The following is a 17,989-nucleotide window of genomic DNA, read 5'->3' as shown; positions in this document are numbered from 1 at the left end:
TTTAATCATGCAGTGAAAACATGAAACTAATGGGGCATTAAATTATTCATTTGAACAGGGTTGCGAGAAAACCATTAGGCAAAAAACAATACTTGTTGGCCTAATACCCTTGGTTTAAACTTGCTACTGAATTTTGTTTATTCACTCAACATATGTTCATATGCTGGCTTGAAAATAAAGTACTTGGAAGGCCAAAAAAACACTGCTTACTGCACCATAGGCCTACTTTGAGATACAAGTCTTGTGCACTCGAGTTGAAGTTGTAGACTTAGGGTACGCTACCCGCGATATTGATGGGACACGTAAACAGTATGTTGGAGGTCGCTAGTCGCGAACAGCATGGCAAGTAAATTCCACATGTCCTCATTCCCAAACCCTTCCTATTTGACTAGAAGGAGGAACAGCGTATCCACGTGAGAATGCTTTATGTTGTAGCCAGTGAAATGATTGTCAATAAACATGCATCAATCTACATTCATGTGAAATGAAACACTTGTATTCATTTTCAGCGACTGTCCATTTTGCTTTGGAATAGACATTGGTTGAATATTCGTTATGCTTTCCTATTAAAAATTGACTTGTACATTTTAAACACATCATCAGACCATGGTTTTAATTCAATACTATCGTTCCCTGCCTGTTTGTTATAGCCATATGTTATGCAGCCACCAAGTCTGAAAACCAACTTGTCCATTATAGTCCAAATATTGAGTCCAATTGCTATCAGTAATATTCTGTACAAACCTATGTGTATCTTGAAACCTTGTATGCATTTGCATCTAGTTCGAAAACCAGATTGCACATCTCGAATAAACTGTTGTTTCTATGACGATTAACCAGGCGTACTTTGACTGTTTGGTTGTAGAAAAGGACAGTCAAAGATTGAACAGGTGTTGGGAATGTGGAATTTATGGACACACAAATGGAAATACTGTCAACTCACCTGGATTGGTTTGCTTAGTCCCAAAGTGTACTATCTTGGTGATGCTGTGCAAATGTTGGTGGATTGTATGTTGATCTGAATGGCAGGAGTATATACCGCTTGTGTTTCTTGTACCGTGGCGATAATCTGATTGTCAACACGGTCAGTTTGCCGAACGATCGCAGTTTACTCGATTCAATACACAACGTCGCACGTTTGATCTTGTTGCAACCAAAACGTTGGTGTTGCATCTATAGTCTGTATATTAACATAAACAGTTGTGCAGTTTTACAAACCAAAGGCTCTTGTTTCTAAAATACTGCCATAGTCTGCTCAATGTCAGTGTTTCCAAAATATGAGTGTGGGTTGACAATCTCATTTTATTTTATTTCTTCATTCCCATTACAACTATTAAAAGAGCATTGATATGTTGCAAATTAAAAGTGAACAAGATAATCGTGCCGAGTCAAGATATATAGATGAGGTCAACTAGGATATACATGAATTAGTATGACATCCATGATCCAACTATATTTCCAGGAGGACTATTGATACGAAAGCAATGGTGTTAGTAAATAAATTCAATACATGGTTCAGAATTGATGAACTTACGAAAAGTTGCAAACAGTCTTGCATCCAACTGCACAGCCAGCGTAGATAGAATTGGGGGATACTATTTGAGTAAAATGGCCGGCAAATGTGAAGACGCTTGAAACGTAGACGGGATTGGTTCTCAGCAGCTTGATCTCATCATACCACATATCCACGGCACCAATACAACTGGGATCTTTGCCAGAATAGAGATTTTGACCACCAAAGTTGTGTCTCCATTCACAATTACTAGCCCAGTCTTGAGCACTGGCGATGAGCGTGTCAGTCATAATTAGGTCGGGACGTTTGTGCAAACGTCGATAATAGTTCATGCGATCGAGACATCGCCGAGAAAAGTCTGCTGCGTTAGAAGGTGGTGGTTTTGGAGCAGGTGGAGAAGGAGAGTTGGTTCTGGAAGGAGTATTGGATGCAGCAGACGACGGCGATGGCTGAAACGCTCTCCTGCATCCATTTCGCTGCGAGGGATCATTGTCTCGCTTCTGAAAAAGTATATCCATAGCAACACTGTTGAGATTAGGTTGGACATGCTGGTGTGCTGACGATACGGTATCAGAACTTTCTTGAGCCAATACTTGAGGAGTAGTCGAGATAAACACAGCCAACACAATATATTGGAATATAAACAACACTGCAACCATGATCCTATTAACGAACTGCCAACGAAACTGATTTAAAAGTAGACACTACTTGCAATCGCTTTAGAAACAATAATATGGGTAAGAAAACTAAGAGCATCAAGTAGGGTAATGTACGGGTAGACTCGACGGCGGGTCAAGCGTCATTTGCCACGCGCAAGCCATCAGTTTGGGTGGTGGCTGAAAATATTGGATTGACACCAACAGGCACTCGGAATGCTATTTTGCTCTGCAGTGCCTATTACAAGATTCACTGATGCCAGACTGGAACCATCACGCAACTACATACCAATCCCTACACTGCCAAACTTAATTGGATGCTTTATACCGCTGGATCCAATGCTGCTGGACAGCTAGGAACTGGATCACTAAATGATGCATCAACACCTACTTTGACATCACATCCAGGCAGTTGCCAGCAACTAGCTGGTGGTGCAAACCATTCTATTCTGTTGGACTCGTTAGGCCAAGTTTTTGTTTGTGGTGATAATGCACATGGACAACTTGGAATATCAGATACAAGTATATCTACCATCGCTACTTTTATACCTGTTCATATCCACACTGCTCACAACGACCCAATCGTCTATATTGCATGTGGTTGGCAAGTCTCCTTTGCTGTATCGCTTCGTGGTGCTGTTTGGGTTGCTGGATGCAATCTATATGGTCAAGCGGGGCTTTCTTTATCTGTAAAACAAACTGATACATGCAACGGATTCATCAACCTCTCTGCCATCCATCCCCAACTACCATCTATCAAGAAAACTGCATGTGGGTTGCGACATACACTTTTTCTTGGCCATGATGGGTCCTTATGGGGATGTGGCTCCAACAGATACGGACAGCTGTTGAATTTAATCGATTCGGACTCTCTAGCGTCTAAAAAGCATCTCATTGTTCAGCCTCGATTACTCAAACTTCAAAACTCGGCAAGAGTACTGGATGTAGCTTGCGGACAAAATCATTCCATTGCTCTGGTCTCTGGTTTAAATGCTGAGTTAGCCATCTATACCTTTGGACAAAACAAGCATGGCCAGTTGGCTGCATCGCCTATATCTGTCCCACACACTCAAGGCAACCCAGATCCCTTTATCCATGTCCCTATTACCATCCAAACTACCATACCCCAAGAGCAATTCATTGCAGTATTTGCTGGATGGTCTACTAGTGGAGTTGTTTGCGAGTCTGGCCATGTTTTTATATGGGGTCGCAACGATCATGGCCAATTGGCAGTCTCCAAAAACCCATCATCGATGCCAAACCAAGTAAATGCTATGGATCTAAACCTGTTTTGTTCAACCACTCCATGTCTGCTTTACTGGTATCCACAAATGATTGTTCGTCTAGATTCCAAAGGACTATATCAGCCGTTGATTATCAAGACAAAGCATTCTAAAACTGGATTGGTTCAGTGTGCTATAGCAGCAGGTTCAGAGCATATTATTGCGATTGCCTTTGACCATCATACGGCCGAAAAATCTAATGAGAATCCAGCGAGAATGCAGTGTATATCATGGGGCTGGAATGAGCATGGGAATTGTGGAATTGGCAATACACTTGATATTCTTGTTCCTACTGTTTTAAATGGCATATCTACTTTAGATGAAAACTGTGTTGTCGGTGCTGGTGCTGGGCATTCACTTATCTGGACTCCACCGTAACTTTTATTGATACTATTCTCCAGCTTAAATATTTACCATTAATTTGAAGATTGAATAGTCTACAATCGCGTTGATTAAAATAAACTTTTCATCTCGCTAGTTTTCCCATTCTTTTCTTTACTATCCTTCAAATAAACATATGGTTCGTGTGGGCTTTTCAAAATCGTTTATTTCAGGTATCAATCGTCCTCGGCATCATCTTCACAGAACTGCCCAGCCCCCTACTCCAAACATTGGCCCGAATGTTGCCAGATGGATTCAGCGATCCCCAGACGACCATCTTAAGCAACTAATCGATTCTGTAAAGTCATCCAATGCTGCATCCGTCAAATAACATCAAGCTGTGCCCGAATTTGTTACTTGTCAGGTTGACAAAAGCCATGCGTCTGCCCCTATGAGTTTGACACAGACAGCAAGAAATGCTTGATTTACAGTTGCATTTACGCAAAATGAAACACTTCTGTATTATCCTCGAATGACTTTCTCTATTTACTTTGAAATAAACAACAATCAAATCCTTTTTGCGTTTTCATTTGGTCTGATGACAGCTGTTTGCTCATTTTGGTGTCAATCTTCTGACACGACTCTGACGTTTCTGCTATAGTCTGTACATTAGCCTAAAACAATCGTACAATTTTACAAACCAAAAAACTCTTGTTTCCAAAATGCCGCAATAGTCTGCTTGATGTTGTCCGAGCGTTTTCAAGATATGACAAAATTGAATTGCTGAAATGTAAATAAATGTTTTATTCTCCATCCCTATCCCTTTATCACCAGCGTAACAAACCAACTTTTTCCACATCTCGAGACCAATTTAGCCATCTCAGCAGATAGCATTAACATCTGTAATGGACGAACTTGGTAGGTGTAGTTTGGTCAGGAAGCAATCCAGTAAGATTGCTTACAGAAAATGCTAGTGCCCTAACCTATAAATAGACAAACTATTGCTTGATCTGCAGGGCACAAGTGTAACACCCCTTGACAACCCCAATTATGCTGCGTCACCAAAAACCTCTGTAGTTGGGGCTCATCTTTCAGATAAAACCAACAGTCGACTTCCTCCAGGACGTGATGAACTCCAATGTGCCGACCGCGTTAATTCTCAAACTGAACAAGGTCGAGTAAGTAGTGGTGGACGGCGTCAACCCCATGCAATGATGCGCCAAAAAGTAGGAGATACAAATATAGTTCCTGTAACTGAGCCTGATTCTAACAGTCATATCCGAAATCATGATGACGGACGACGGCCAACTTCTATGACTGCATCGGTACTACAACACAGCAGGTTTCCATCCACCAACTCTACATCTTCACTGAAAGAATCACCATTATCTGAACGCGTTTCTTCGTTTCGTCCTTCAAGAACTCTATCTTCATCTCTTCTAGACACCCCGCAGCCTGAAACATCTTATTCGACATTGTCTACAGGGCTACTAACCAGCAACGTATCGCTAAATACCGAAATCAGATCACCACTTCTTACTTCAAATATACACAAAGTAGAAAGGGTTTGCTCTGCTTGTGGATCTGCAATCATTCGTGGAGGAGTCATGCTTCAAGGAAAATACTATCATGCTGAACATTTTATATGCTCAGAGACCAGTTGCCGCCGAAATCTTCGTGGGGTTGTATGCTTTGAAAGAGACAATGAGCTGTTTTGCAAACAACACTATCATGAAAAATTTAGCCCTCAGTGTGCATATTGCAAAGAGCCCATTCAAGATGTAAGTGATTTATTTCCTCATTTGATGTTATTGGATTTTTGCTTGAATCATTAAAAAGCAATCGTCTATCATGACACTCTATTATGTAAACCAATATTTTATCTCGAAAGAAATAATTCAAATGATATAAACGTATTTTAACTGATAGAACAGAATCATCGAGGCATTAAACCAGACGTTTCACCGTGCACATTTCTTTTGTTCTCATTGCGGCAAAAACTTTGAAGCAGATGATACATTTCAGGAATATGAAGGCAAAGCATATTGCGAAGATGATTTTATAATGTTGTTTGCCAAAAAATGTGCATTATGCCAAGAGCCTATTCTTGGTGAAATCATCAGTGCACTGACAAGACAATGGCACACACATTGCTTCGTATGTTCTGTAAGTTTTAGAATTCAACTCGCGACAATATTAAATGTTGACCATACCAATATGAATACCATCTAATCACAGTTTTGTCTAAATTAATCTTGTTTAGGAAGAATCGTGCAACATTGTACTTGGTGCGGAAGGATTTTACGATTATGGTGGCAAACCATTCTGTGAGTTTCATTACTATCAAAAAGGATCGAATATCTGTAATGTTTGTACCAAGCCTATTATTGGGAGATGTGTGGTGATTGGAGATCGAAAGTACCATCCTATGCATTTTACGTGTGGATTTTGTCAGACTAATCTTGACGGTCAAGGATATAAGCAGCGTAATGGAAAGCCGTATTGTGGAAATTGCTACATGAAGTTGTTTTGCTAAACTTTGTTTTTACTCGATCTATTCAAAATGTATATTGAATGAATTATTTGATATATTATGCATAAAGTAGCAGTATACAAGGCAATCAGCCTTTTAGATCTACCAAAAACATATCAGTAGTTTTTTCAAAAAAGTATATGCAATCAGTTGTATAAATAGACAAGTTTAAGCTCTATATAATCAAACTAAATAATTGGTGGGTTTAAATTGATATATTTGCATGACCTAAGCGAGAATTGCCACTTTAGTTTTGCGGAAGAGTTGGAATTTTATGGAATCTAGAGAATATGTTTGAAAAATAAACTAAACATTTATGTTAGTCGCACAAGTATGGTTAGACATCAACATTATTATCGTATGTGTTAAAATTGTAAAATGTAGATTGATTTACAGCTTACCATATTTAGTTAAAATAAGCTTTAATGTTGCGTAAAAATATAAGAATGCTCCAAATGACATTGGGATAAGCAAAAATATTGGATCCAAATACATGGACGTTAAAAACAAAGCTAAATATTAAATACAGGTTCATCAAACATTAGATTATATGGTTAATAATACAAGTTGGGCGTTTTAAAGGCATCATGCTTAATGTAGTAATCACTAACCGTTGGTAATTGGAGTATAAACAATAATCCCTGCAAAAAAAGTACCAGCTAAAATTGAAAACCATGTGTTTTTGTTTCTAATAATAAAAACCAAATAGACCAATATTATTATATATTATTGGAGATGATAGAATACCTTGGTACATTTAAACACTTACGAAAACACATTTCTGCGGAAAGGAAGTGTGTAACGTGATTTGCATGCAAACAAATTCCAGATTTGAATGATAAATATCGACAAGTAATAAACACTTTGCACTTGCTTGAGTGCCTCGAATTGCTCTGGTCCAAACTAAGCACGCATCAGTGACGATTATATACAATTTAGCCAAGTACAGTAAAATACAGACTGAATTAGTTGCATGTGCTAAATTCTGTATTAAAATGATTGGTACTTACAAATTCTACTCCACTTTCAAGAATTAGTGATGGACTGTGAGGTTTCCATTGACGATTTCCGTAAATCTGACCTTGACGTGCATCGGCCGAGCTTACACCAAACGAAAACCAAAACACAGCAAAGTAAGTTGTTAATGCACCGGCAAACTCAATCAGTCCAGCCTCTAAATACGAGTACATGAGCACTTCGCTATCAACAAGTCGATCATTGTGCTTGCGAGCCGCAGTCAATTCGCGCCAGTCCTCGTATTGAGCTCTCCAGTACTCGATACTTGTGAAAATGCTTTTTGTTTCTTGTAGATATTTTCCATATCGGTTTTTGAGACGCTTATTTAATACTTTGATTTGCATCTCGAGGTTTGGATCTGCATCTCCCATAACGCCAATTTCGTTGAGTAGCATGGTTGAATCCATCGCATCATTGTATTGCTCAGTTTCTTCCGTGTCACCAATGCGATTTGTTTTTTTCTTTTTAATCTGCTGATCCATACTAACCATATTAATACTGGATTGATAAAGGTTACTTTTGCTGACTGATGAATTGATGTTAAAACTACTAGACGTATATATATCTTGACGACGCTTCATAATATTGTGCATTGCAAAGGCCGATTGTGTGGTTACAGGACATCGTGGCGGCATTGACATAAGCTGAGATATATCTTCCGCCGGCTCCCACGCAAAAGACATGGTCATCATAAGTTCAAACCCAAGATCCACGGCAAGAATCTGTGGAGGTGTCAAAGCCAGCGGAATTGGAACAACTACGTATAAAAGATAAGGAATCACTTCCGGCAAAATGTGTGTAAGAGAGTATCGAATGGCTTTTTTTAGATTAATGAAGATGAGGCGACCTTCTTGAATACCACGCACGGTGCTTGCAAAATTATCATCCAAAAGAATCATTTTGGCACTTTCTTTGCTAATGTCGCAGCCTGTTTTGTTCATGGCAATTCCAAGGTCTGCCTTTTTCAAAGCAGCACTATCATTGACGCCATCTCCTGTCACTGCTACAATGTGACCAATGGATTGCGCACGTTTAACTATATCCAACTTATCCGATGGAAGAGTCCGTGCAAAAATGATTTCATCATAGCTCATGATATTTAACCAATCATCGTCACCTAGATGTCGAATCATTCGGCCAGACACAATAATGGCTTCTTTGCCTGACGGACTTTTAATTGGTAAATTTTCAGGTCCATTAATTTTTTGGAGTGTAGACATGGTAACAAGATTGATTTTACGAGAAATTGCCTAGTGATATTGAGAAATAGACTAAATTAGTAGGACGTATCAAAATAAAAACTGGCACGGTAGCCATGATGTATTTTGGATATGTACCTCGGCTGTTTTTGGATTATCACCAGTAATCATGACTACTTTTATCCCAGCAGTTCGCATGGTAGCAATTGCTTCGGCCACACCATCTTTTGGTGGATCCTCCATACCAATTAAACCAAGAAAAGTGAGCTCCGTCTATTAAAACGCCAAAACGCCAAATCAGCAACCATGCATTCAGTTTCCATTCGCAAAAGCAATATTTGGGAGTAAATAGGCTTACCGTAGGATAGTTTTTTTTCTCGACACTGAATTTCCAGTTATCTGGATACTTGTCTCCATGCAATTGCAACATGGCAATTCCCAATACTCTACTTCCTTTTCGAGTCAAAGTCTCCATTGCTGCAGCATATTTAAGACGCCAAACTTCGTCAATTTTCTGTGCCTTTCCGTCTGCCCAAATTGTCGTGCACGCTTCCCATACTAGCTCTGGTGCTCCTTTCATATGTAGTGTCAACCCACCATGTGAATGCGATTTTCGATGAATTGAAATGTATGTTTTGGTTTCTGATGTGAATGGGATCTCGAGCATTTTGGGATATATTTCTGGCAACTATAATACGTTGTGTAGCATTTTTTAATTCTAGTTAGTTTATTTAAATATCCAACATACAGTTTTATGAATACTAAGCCTTGATTTTCGTGTGCATTCTCCTACCTTGTCAATATTAGCAAGCTTTTCACCAGCAAATCGAAGAAGACCGGTTTCTGTTGCGTCGCCAATAATGGTTCGATCTGCAACTTTTCCCTCTTGGTTTTCAAACCGTGCTCTATATATGCGATGTTCGTCAATAAAGTGGTTGAAAACTATATGAGCACACACTCTGAACTAAAGTGACATGTAGAAAGTATGAGTGATCAACATGGAACATACCGACTGCAGGTCACGCATACATGAAGAATCTGAGCTACACCACTTTCATCAAGACGCATGACACGACTTCCTTTAGGTGCATTTTTTGCACCGCCGGGACCAGCATAAAAAAGCGTCCCATTTGTCCACATATCCATCACAGTCATTTCATTCTTTGTGAGCGTGCCAGTTTTGTCAGTTGCCAGCATGGTAATCCCACCCAGTGTCTCTACTCCGTGCAGGTCTTTGACAAGAACCTTTTGATCAGCCATCCGTCTTCCAGAAATTGCAAGAACCATTGTAACGGTAAGTGGAAGTCCTTGTGGAACCCATGCCAACAGGATACCAATACTGAATGTCGCAGCATAAGTGAAATTTCTGCCACGAAGGAGTGCTACGAAAAAAAAGAGTACTGCAGTAATTCCAGCAAGGATTGAAATGGTTTTACAAAATCGCCTAATTTCAATGGATAGCGGCGATTTTCTTGGTTTATCAAGCTGTGTAAGTCTACTAATTTTTCCAATAATGGAGTGTTTTCCAGTCTGAACAACAAGCGCATATCCTTCGCCTACAGACACAGTTGTTGGTTAAAACACGAATTTAATATTATACTTTTCTACAGCAGAGAATATTTCAGAAAATTGCATCAAATTGGTGCATAAAGCAGTATCAGAGCCAAAATATGATTTTCAGTAGTTTTACATACCAGATACGATTAGATCTGTACTAAATAAAATTTGAGGAGCATCGAGTGGATCTGTGCCTTCAGGACATCCTTCAAGCTTGGGAGTACGGGAAAGTGGCTCACTTTCTCCCGTGAGACTTGATATATCAACTTGCATATCGGTAGAATAAAATAGAATTGCATCAGCAGGTACTTTATCACCACTTTGTAGAATAATGATGTCGCCTGGTACAAGAAGTGTTGATTCAATCATGATTCTTTTGCTGGATCGAATAACACATGTTTGAGCAGGGATCATGAGCTGAGATCCAAATCAACACGAGTTAATGATGAGTATTCTATCTGATGTCAATATATTAAAAGTAAAGCTAAAATAATGCCGTATCACTCTAAAAGAGGTTGCGACATACCTTGAAAGATTCCAAAATAGCAGAGATTTTTTGTAATTCATAAAACTCGATTCCGGCATAAATGAATGCTACTGCAATGAGCGTGCAGCCGATCCAAACCTAGTGTTATAAACGCACCATATAATTTCAAACATCAAGCCCAATATCAGCAAATTTTCCAATCTATACACAAAATTGCTATAATGGTCTTGCATGCAGATGCCAGTCGTTTACACATACACTTTCAAAATTATTTGTTGGATTGATAGCATATAAAACAAGATAAACAGCACCAGAAAAGAATAGTAGAATGTTGAATAAACTGGTCAAGCACTCCATAAATTTGACGTGCAGTGGGACTCGTTTTGGTGAAGTAGACTTATTGGCACCTAGATCGTTGATTCGTAGTGCTGCGTCTTCATTGGTTAGCCCTTCTGATGCACGGGGATTTTTTGCATTTGCCTTTGTTTTGTATTTACTCAGCAACTGTTCAAAACTCAGCAAATGGTCGTTCTGAATAATAGCACGCAAAGCAGTATTTTCAAATCATTAGCTTTTGGCACAGTTTTAAAAAGTAACAGAAATCAAACAGTACCATTTTTGTCAGATCCAGCAGAGCAAAACGGTCATTTAGCATTTGGGTTTCAGGATCAGGTGGAGCGTCAATGTGTACCACAGTATCGCCTTGGTTAGTATGATTTGTTAAAGATGCAAGATTGTCGTTACTAATGGAGGCGGATGCACCATCTTCATCACTCGCATTGTCACTTTTTCCTAGTAATTTGCCTTTGGCGTGTTTATTGAAGGCATCAAATCTACGTTTGCGTGAAGAAGTATTATGAACAGTGTTGTTTGCATTAGCGCTCTTTTTCTTTTCAAACAGCGAAGGTGCAAGCCGACCCTTTTCCTCGATACCAGCACTTGCACCAGCAGCAATGCTATCGGCAGTCAGGCGTGATTGTTGAGTGCGCAAGGCAGCAGCATTGGCTTCATTTTGTTTCTGTGAATAGTCTTGATTGTTGTCACATTCAACTCGCGAAAAAAGTGCATCTATACCAGTTGCTACTGGGCGTCGTGGCTTATCTAAGTTGGATTCAATTAACAAACTCTGGTCTGAATAGTCAACGTTAGGCTCATTTACACCATCCATATCTTGCACAGAATGGTCGTCATTGGCAGTGAGTTTATCGGTAGCGTCGCCATTGTTTTCTGTGTTCATTTCCAAATGCAGATACGATGAAACCACTAAAAACGAGTCAATGCGTGATTATAAGATGAATATGCGGCAATAAACTCGAGTGTACGCAGTTCGGAGAAATAAGCTAGAATTGCTTGTTCAACTGGCTAAAATGTTGGTGCGGTTGAACGAGATAACAAAGCCACTCCTGAGGGTGTGCTTGTTATCTTGTAATGCTTGATTGCAGTAATTACCAACTATAACTACAATGGGACGAATGTTTTATATTCCTGTGCTCGGACGCATGAGTATAGTCGATTACTTGCGTTTGTTTTTTGCCTTTTCTATCCTGGTCATTGAGCATATTTTGCGTTTCATCTTTTCTGTCCTTCCCTTGCACTGGCTGGCAGAATACATACGATGCAAGCTTACTCGACATGCGGCTGAGGATGTTTTAATTGACCGGCCAGAAACTGATATTCATGCAGAGCGTCAATTCATGACATTGGACACTACAGAGGCGTTAGTAACCCACTGGTATAGCATCAACTTAATCTGAACAAGAGTTTAATTGAACTGGAGTTTTTTGTCTTGAAAAATGTCATGCCTTGTTGGTTTCAATTGCTGGAATATTAAACATGGCTTATCATGATGCATATAGCTTATATAAATTTGAATACTATCATTGAATGCATAGGAAACTGCCATTTCAGTCTCATTATGTTACTACCAAGGATGGTTATATTTTGAACTTGCATCGTATCCCTGGATCTCGTGCAAATAACATTCCTAGATCAGCTCAAATGTCTGGCGATCGGCCTTTATCAGAATCAAAGAGCGCTAACGGTACTGCTGCAAACAGTACTACCGCTACTAGTTGGAGCACTACAGATGCCAGTCAACCAGAAGAGCGTGGCTTGGCCAATGTATCACACTTTCCTACAAAACCCGTTGTTCTGTTATGGCACGGATTTCTAATGTGTTCCGAAGTATGGGTATGCTCTCCAGATCCAACCTCCTCGCTGGCTATCACACTTGCAGAGGCTGGGTACGATGTATGGCTGGGAAATACACGCGGCAACAAATATTCCTGCAAGCATACCAGTTTTAAACCAAACGGAGAAAGGTTTTGGGATTTTTCTATGGATCAGCTAGCTCTTTGCGATTTACCTGACTCGATTGAGTATATTCTCCAGGTTACTGGCGTATCATCACTTACATATATTGGATTCTCTCAGGGCACGGCGCAGGGATTTGCTGCATTGTCACTTAGTACAAAGCTAAATAGCCAAATTAATCTATTCATTGCTCTTGCTCCTGCCACAAAACCGCACGGTAAGGATTACGCTTCAAGAATTGATTTTTGATAAAAGCAGCATGGCTGTCAATGCATGGTTTTTATTGTCACTATAAGGTAAGTAGAAACTAAATGTATGGCCCTGACTGTTTTTACAATGTAAACCTATTTAGGACTAGAAAACAAAACAATTGATTCGCTTGTTCACGTATCTCCAGAGTTTATTTACCTGCTATTTGGACACAGAGTGCTACTCTCATCTGCATTGCTTTGGCAAAGCATTCTCTCTCCAGAAACATTTTCCTCAATCATCGATATGGCCTGTCGCTTTTTGTTTGGTTGGAAGGCAAATTATATGGATGCAAAGCATATTGTGTATAGACATCTCTATTCTTATTCGTCTGTCAAAATTGTTGTGCACTGGTTTCAGATTATGAAAACTGGGAGATTTCAGATGTATGATGATCTTCCACCAATGATGCCCAATGGTGTCGAGGGTTATCATATACCACGATTTCCCACGTCGCAGATCCAGACTCCTATCGCCATCATATATGGAGGAAAGGACACGCTTCCGGACATGGACTATATTTTAAAAAATACTCCAATGCCCTCGTATATTCTTAAAATTGAAGGTATCACTTTGAATCAATTGTATTTCTCACAGCCATGTGTTATTAATAACTGGTATAAAATAGAATACGAGCATCTTCAGTTTTTATGGGGCAGTGGTATCTCCAAGGTTATTTTCCCAGCAATTTTAGGGTTATTGCATAATCATACACAAGCTTTTACAGATACGCAGTCGTTTGCAGGTCACTCCTCGTCTGAGTTTCAGTCTACATCTGAATCATTGCTTGATACAGGTGGTGAATTGGAAGGATTTCATTATAAATCAAATTGCAAGCGGCATGACTGTAACTCTGTCAAAGATGCAGACATCCGGTCTGTACCGTGGATCTCACGTCAGGAAATACATCAGCTTTTACAGCTAGGAGAAGAAGATCATTTATCGACAGATTCGACTCAGGTTGTTGGTCGTGGATCTTCGATTTCTGTGCAACAAGTTCTCGATTCTGTATCACAACACAAGCAGCTTTTTCCTTTAGAGCTTGCTAATTTTGTTGATATCAAGTCGAATGGACCTGCAGTGTATTTGGATGGTTTATCAACTCCTCAGTTTCCAGCATGATTGGAGTTGTACCAACTGCTGAACTATGAATAAACTAGTTCTAGTCTACGCCTATTTGTACATTGTTAGATCCGTTTTGACTGTTTTACAAGAGTCTGTCCTGACTGATTGTGATGTTCAATGACTATACTAGACACAGCATGGACTGTCAATGAAGATTAGATATAGAATGAAAGTGGAATTATGGGTGCTGACAAAAATTTGTCATTAGCGCAATTCTACCGACTTTGAACTTGAACATCAAACCAAAACCTGCTGCTAAATCGTGAATTATGAAGCATGGTGTTCGGTTTTGGAAGAAGAAGCTTGGACGCACTCCAGAGCATCGTAAGGACTTGTTGCGTAACATGATGACTGAGCTCATTCATCATGAACGGATCACTACCACTGTTGCAAAGGCTACATTTGTCAAGCACGAACTCGAGGCAGTTGAGTGATTTTTCTTTTCTTTATAAAGCCAAGCCAGACGGGATTGGAGTATATGGAGGCAACCAAGATAAAACTATTGAATATACGAAAGCGTTGTATTCGAGAGAGTGGGAATGTAGTGCTGGCTAATGTGGATAATGATACTAACGTATTCATCGCTGTTTCTTGATGCATGTTGTCATGATCTGATCAAATTGCCGGCTGGTCTGTTTTAATTGTAAAGTTGATCAACAGAGCAAAAAGAGGAACCAGCGAGGACTGGCAGTTTGCTAGAGACTCTCTTCGGGTAAGTTGCTATCAACATAGATTTTTGCGCAGATCACTCTATGGTTGTTGTTGAGTCGAGTGTTTATGCTACTACAGTCATATTCACGTAAAAATGGATCACTTGTATTTATCTACCACTGAAACATGCAATGGTTGAATACCCAATAAGCTTTTCTACTAGAAATTGATTGCACCATTTCTTCAAAACACAGCATCCATCATACGATACTCGTTATAGTTTTGAGCCGAGATGATCCTCATTTGACATAGCCATACAATCTACGACCATTAGATTCATTGTAATTCAGATACTGGGTTTGATTGCTGTCAATACAGCTTTTCATAAACTTTTGTGTCTTAATCTCATACATACGTTTGCTCTCTAATTCAAGAGAATATCTCGAGAATGCAACTGTTGTTTCTACGCTAATCACTCAATGTTGGTTTGCACCAAAGAAGAGTGGGATTTACTAGAACTGTAATGTGAGCACTCGTTCAACTGCTTATATAAAAATAAGCATGAGGAAGACCAGTGAATTTTGCCAAGAAATTCAGAAACAATGGCCAGTAAATTTGATGAAAATCATCATTCCATGATACTCTTGTGTTTCATTTTGCGTGAATACGACTGTAACTGTATCGACCATCAAAGTTGTAAATATCTATGTTTAGCCTGCGTATTTTCAGTTATTAATCGTATTTGACTGTTTGAATATTAATATTTTTGAAAACAATTGATTGGTGAATCTGCTGCTTCGCGGTGATACGGACATGTCAATCTGGCCAATTTTGCGTTACCGGTCTGTTCATAAATCAGTCACAAGAAATTGTTGTTCCAAAATTGATGCAGGTGCTTACTGAGCGATATCGTAACATTCATGGCGGCTATATGCGCATTGTTCGCAATGGTTACAATTCACCTGGCAGTGATCGTGCACCAAAAGCCATTATAGAGCTAGTGAATAACCCTAACGATCTTGTGTATGGATCCGCCAAAGTGTTTGGTGACAAGGTTCTTCAGCAGCTGCATAAGGTTGAGGGAGCCAAATACAGACGCGACACTATCAAACTAGTTGACCCAGTTACCGGCAAGGAGATGAGTGTGTTTAAACTCACGGAGCGCACAGAGATGAGTGGCAGAGAAAAACATAAGCTAACGCTCAAGGAAGTCGGCATTTATAAGCAGTTGATAAAAATGCGTCAGAGTTTGCAATCGTATCCAAAATCTCGCGCAGCTGATATTCGAAATGCCCATCTGATTCCCAGACTAGAGTTTTTTGAACGGCAACATAGATATCAATCGGAGGTGGACGAGGTTCGTAAAAAAAACAGGAACCCAAGTCCTAAATACCTTGACACTATTGGTAAGCATGGGTTTACAGTTACAGACACGTTCAAGGTTGTTCCCAAGGAAGGTGTAGTAGCTCCTGCCGAATTACCTCGTCAAGAACTGCCTGCGGTTGATTCATTTTCATATGCTGAAAAAACTGTGGATATTGGTTCGCCAGTCACAGAAACTGCACTGGGGTCAAATGAAAAGATCGTGTCAGTTGAAAGAGCGGAGACTGCACCATCGACTACTGAAGAAGATCCGTCATTGACACAACGTCTGTTGTCTAGACTTGGATTGGGTCACTTCCACTCTGGCCGATCCAAAAAATAAATCAAGTGTCATTATGTATCAAAAATTCTATGTTTGTATTGTTATTTATAGACTACTCTATCATGTGAAAACATCATATTGAAGGAAGCAAGTTTCATGATACTAGATTTATCACGATTCGTAGTATGAGAGCTGATTCATATCTTGTCAATGATACTCCAATCACAGCTAGCACCAGAGGGAATGAGAATGGATATGGGTGAGAAATTGTCAGCAATCATCACTTTTGGTGATGTTGTTTTGCAAGTATTGGTAGATTGCTTGATGATTTGAAGGAGTTGACATTTTCGCTTATTTCTCCTGTATCGCGGCGATAATCTGATTTGTCAGCACGATCAGTTTGTTCAACTCGCTGTTTTCTTCGATTTGATACAGGACAATGCCACTCATTTGATCCAGCAACGGCTGTTTACTAAGCTTGATGTTGGACTTGTTCCGACAAGATCTTCAGCATTCCATATATACACTCTATGCTAGTCTAAACCAATCGTGCAATTTTACAAACCGAAAGCTCTTGTTTCCAAAAGGCTGTAACAGCTGCTTGTTTGATGATGTTGAGTAGTTCTGACTCATTTCCCAACCAATCACACAACTGTTTGCACGGCTAAATGACATCATGTTTTTCATGAACATGATAGTATACTGAGGGATATTTTTATCAAGAATCAGTGTGCTTGCATAATGATTCAAATTGCGTCAAACATCATCATGACAACAATATTTATAAAGCTTGAGGCTGATCAATAAAGCGCTGCAAATCATGCAAACAATCACCAGATGCGTATTTCCAATTCCAGCGACTAGATTTTTGAATGTTGTATGGGTTGAAGTTGGTCACCACAGATACAGCATTGCATACCAGGTTTTGAATTTTTTTTTTCTGTCGAGTGATATATTAGCCGCAATGCTGTATGAGCTGTAGTTTATATCCGCTCGGTATTTTGTACTATTACCTGGCGTATGGTTTTGGCTGAAGGGAATTGAAGTAGTTGTTATTCCCTTGCCAGATTGCTTTATCCAATCAAATGCATATCAATGGAGAAACTATCAGCTATGCCCTAGAGTCAAGAGGCACACATCCATTGAAGTGATGCCGCGGCAGCATCTAGTTGGGGTTTAAACATTGAGCATATTATAGCTAGCTACATGCTCTTGAAGCAATAGTACTGCAGCTGTAGCAGATAGTCTGCTCTGCAAACAGTCGAGTGGACAACCATGTAAAGCATCAAGAATGAACAGCCATCAGTGTAGCCGAGAAATAACCAAGCATTTATCGCTCGTCCTATTATCGCCAAGCATTTGTTTCGGCAACATTTCCAACTGTTTACTTACTACTGCCGAAGCACAAAAAAATGTCATAATGAGTTGTCTTTTTTACTC

The 17,989-nt window shown here is 39.6% G+C and overlaps 7 protein-coding genes across 7 annotated transcripts; 5 read left to right on the top strand and 2 right to left on the bottom strand.

Annotated features, from left to right (window-relative positions):
- Window positions 1–1,427: 1,427 nt before the first annotated feature.
- BATDEDRAFT_23569 (uncharacterized protein) lies at window positions 1,428–2,031 on the bottom strand (the record flags this gene model as incomplete). The annotated part of the gene is made up of 2 exons (XM_006677258.1): window positions 1,428–1,467; window positions 1,535–2,031. 2 exons carry the CDS (start codon window positions 2,029–2,031, stop codon window positions 1,428–1,430), a joined length of 537 nt encoding a protein of 178 aa, XP_006677321.1.
- A 428-nt stretch (window positions 2,032–2,459) lies between these two features.
- Window positions 2,460–3,928, top strand: BATDEDRAFT_34632 (uncharacterized protein). Its single transcript, XM_006677371.1, has one exon. The coding sequence runs from the start codon at window positions 2,487–2,489 to the stop codon at window positions 3,828–3,830; it is 1,344 nt and encodes a 447-aa protein (XP_006677434.1). The 5' UTR covers window positions 2,460–2,486; the 3' UTR covers window positions 3,831–3,928.
- A 41-nt stretch (window positions 3,929–3,969) lies between these two features.
- Window positions 3,970–4,164, top strand: BATDEDRAFT_87101 (uncharacterized protein; the record flags this gene model as incomplete). Its single annotated transcript, XM_006677596.1, has 1 exon — window positions 3,970–4,164. One exon carries the CDS (start codon window positions 3,970–3,972, stop codon window positions 4,162–4,164), a length of 195 nt encoding a protein of 64 aa, XP_006677659.1.
- A 1,216-nt stretch (window positions 4,165–5,380) lies between these two features.
- Window positions 5,381–6,309, top strand: BATDEDRAFT_10325 (uncharacterized protein; the record flags this gene model as incomplete). The annotated part of the gene is made up of 3 exons (XM_006677105.1): window positions 5,381–5,554; window positions 5,703–5,939; window positions 6,037–6,309. The coding sequence occupies 3 exons, from the start codon at window positions 5,381–5,383 to the stop codon at window positions 6,307–6,309; spliced, it is 684 nt and encodes a 227-aa protein (XP_006677168.1).
- Window positions 6,310–6,696: 387 nt separating this feature from the next.
- BATDEDRAFT_9944 (uncharacterized protein) lies at window positions 6,697–11,097 on the bottom strand (the record flags this gene model as incomplete). Its single annotated transcript, XM_006677060.1, has 12 exons — window positions 6,697–6,818; window positions 6,918–6,994; window positions 7,076–7,209; window positions 7,317–7,570; window positions 7,766–8,573; window positions 8,661–8,795; window positions 8,881–9,210; window positions 9,316–9,427; window positions 9,532–10,078; window positions 10,217–10,496; window positions 10,606–10,704; window positions 10,825–11,097. Coding segments are annotated over 12 exons (3,171 nt in total), but the record flags the coding sequence as incomplete, so codon positions are not given.
- Window positions 11,098–12,450: 1,353 nt separating this feature from the next.
- On the top strand, window positions 12,451–14,250 carry BATDEDRAFT_9861 (uncharacterized protein; the record flags this gene model as incomplete). The annotated part of the gene is made up of 3 exons (XM_006677052.1): window positions 12,451–13,096; window positions 13,232–13,693; window positions 13,757–14,250. The coding sequence occupies 3 exons, from the start codon at window positions 12,451–12,453 to the stop codon at window positions 14,248–14,250; spliced, it is 1,602 nt and encodes a 533-aa protein (XP_006677115.1).
- Window positions 14,251–14,502: 252 nt separating this feature from the next.
- On the top strand, window positions 14,503–16,629 carry BATDEDRAFT_32995 (uncharacterized protein). Its single transcript, XM_006677326.1, has 3 exons — window positions 14,503–14,678; window positions 14,903–14,965; window positions 15,764–16,629. Exons 1-3 carry the CDS (start codon window positions 14,523–14,525, stop codon window positions 16,607–16,609), a joined length of 1,065 nt encoding a protein of 354 aa, XP_006677389.1. The 5' UTR covers window positions 14,503–14,522; the 3' UTR covers window positions 16,610–16,629.
- Window positions 16,630–17,989: the final 1,360 nt, after the last annotated feature.

Source organism: Batrachochytrium dendrobatidis (genome assembly GCF_000203795.2).
Source record: "Batrachochytrium dendrobatidis JAM81 unplaced genomic scaffold BATDEscaffold_3, whole genome shotgun sequence".
In the NCBI taxonomy this organism is placed as follows: domain Eukaryota; kingdom Fungi; phylum Chytridiomycota; class Chytridiomycetes; order Rhizophydiales; genus Batrachochytrium; species Batrachochytrium dendrobatidis.
Note: the sequence above shows the minus strand (reverse complement) of the source record. Positions and strands in the feature narration are given on the sequence as shown.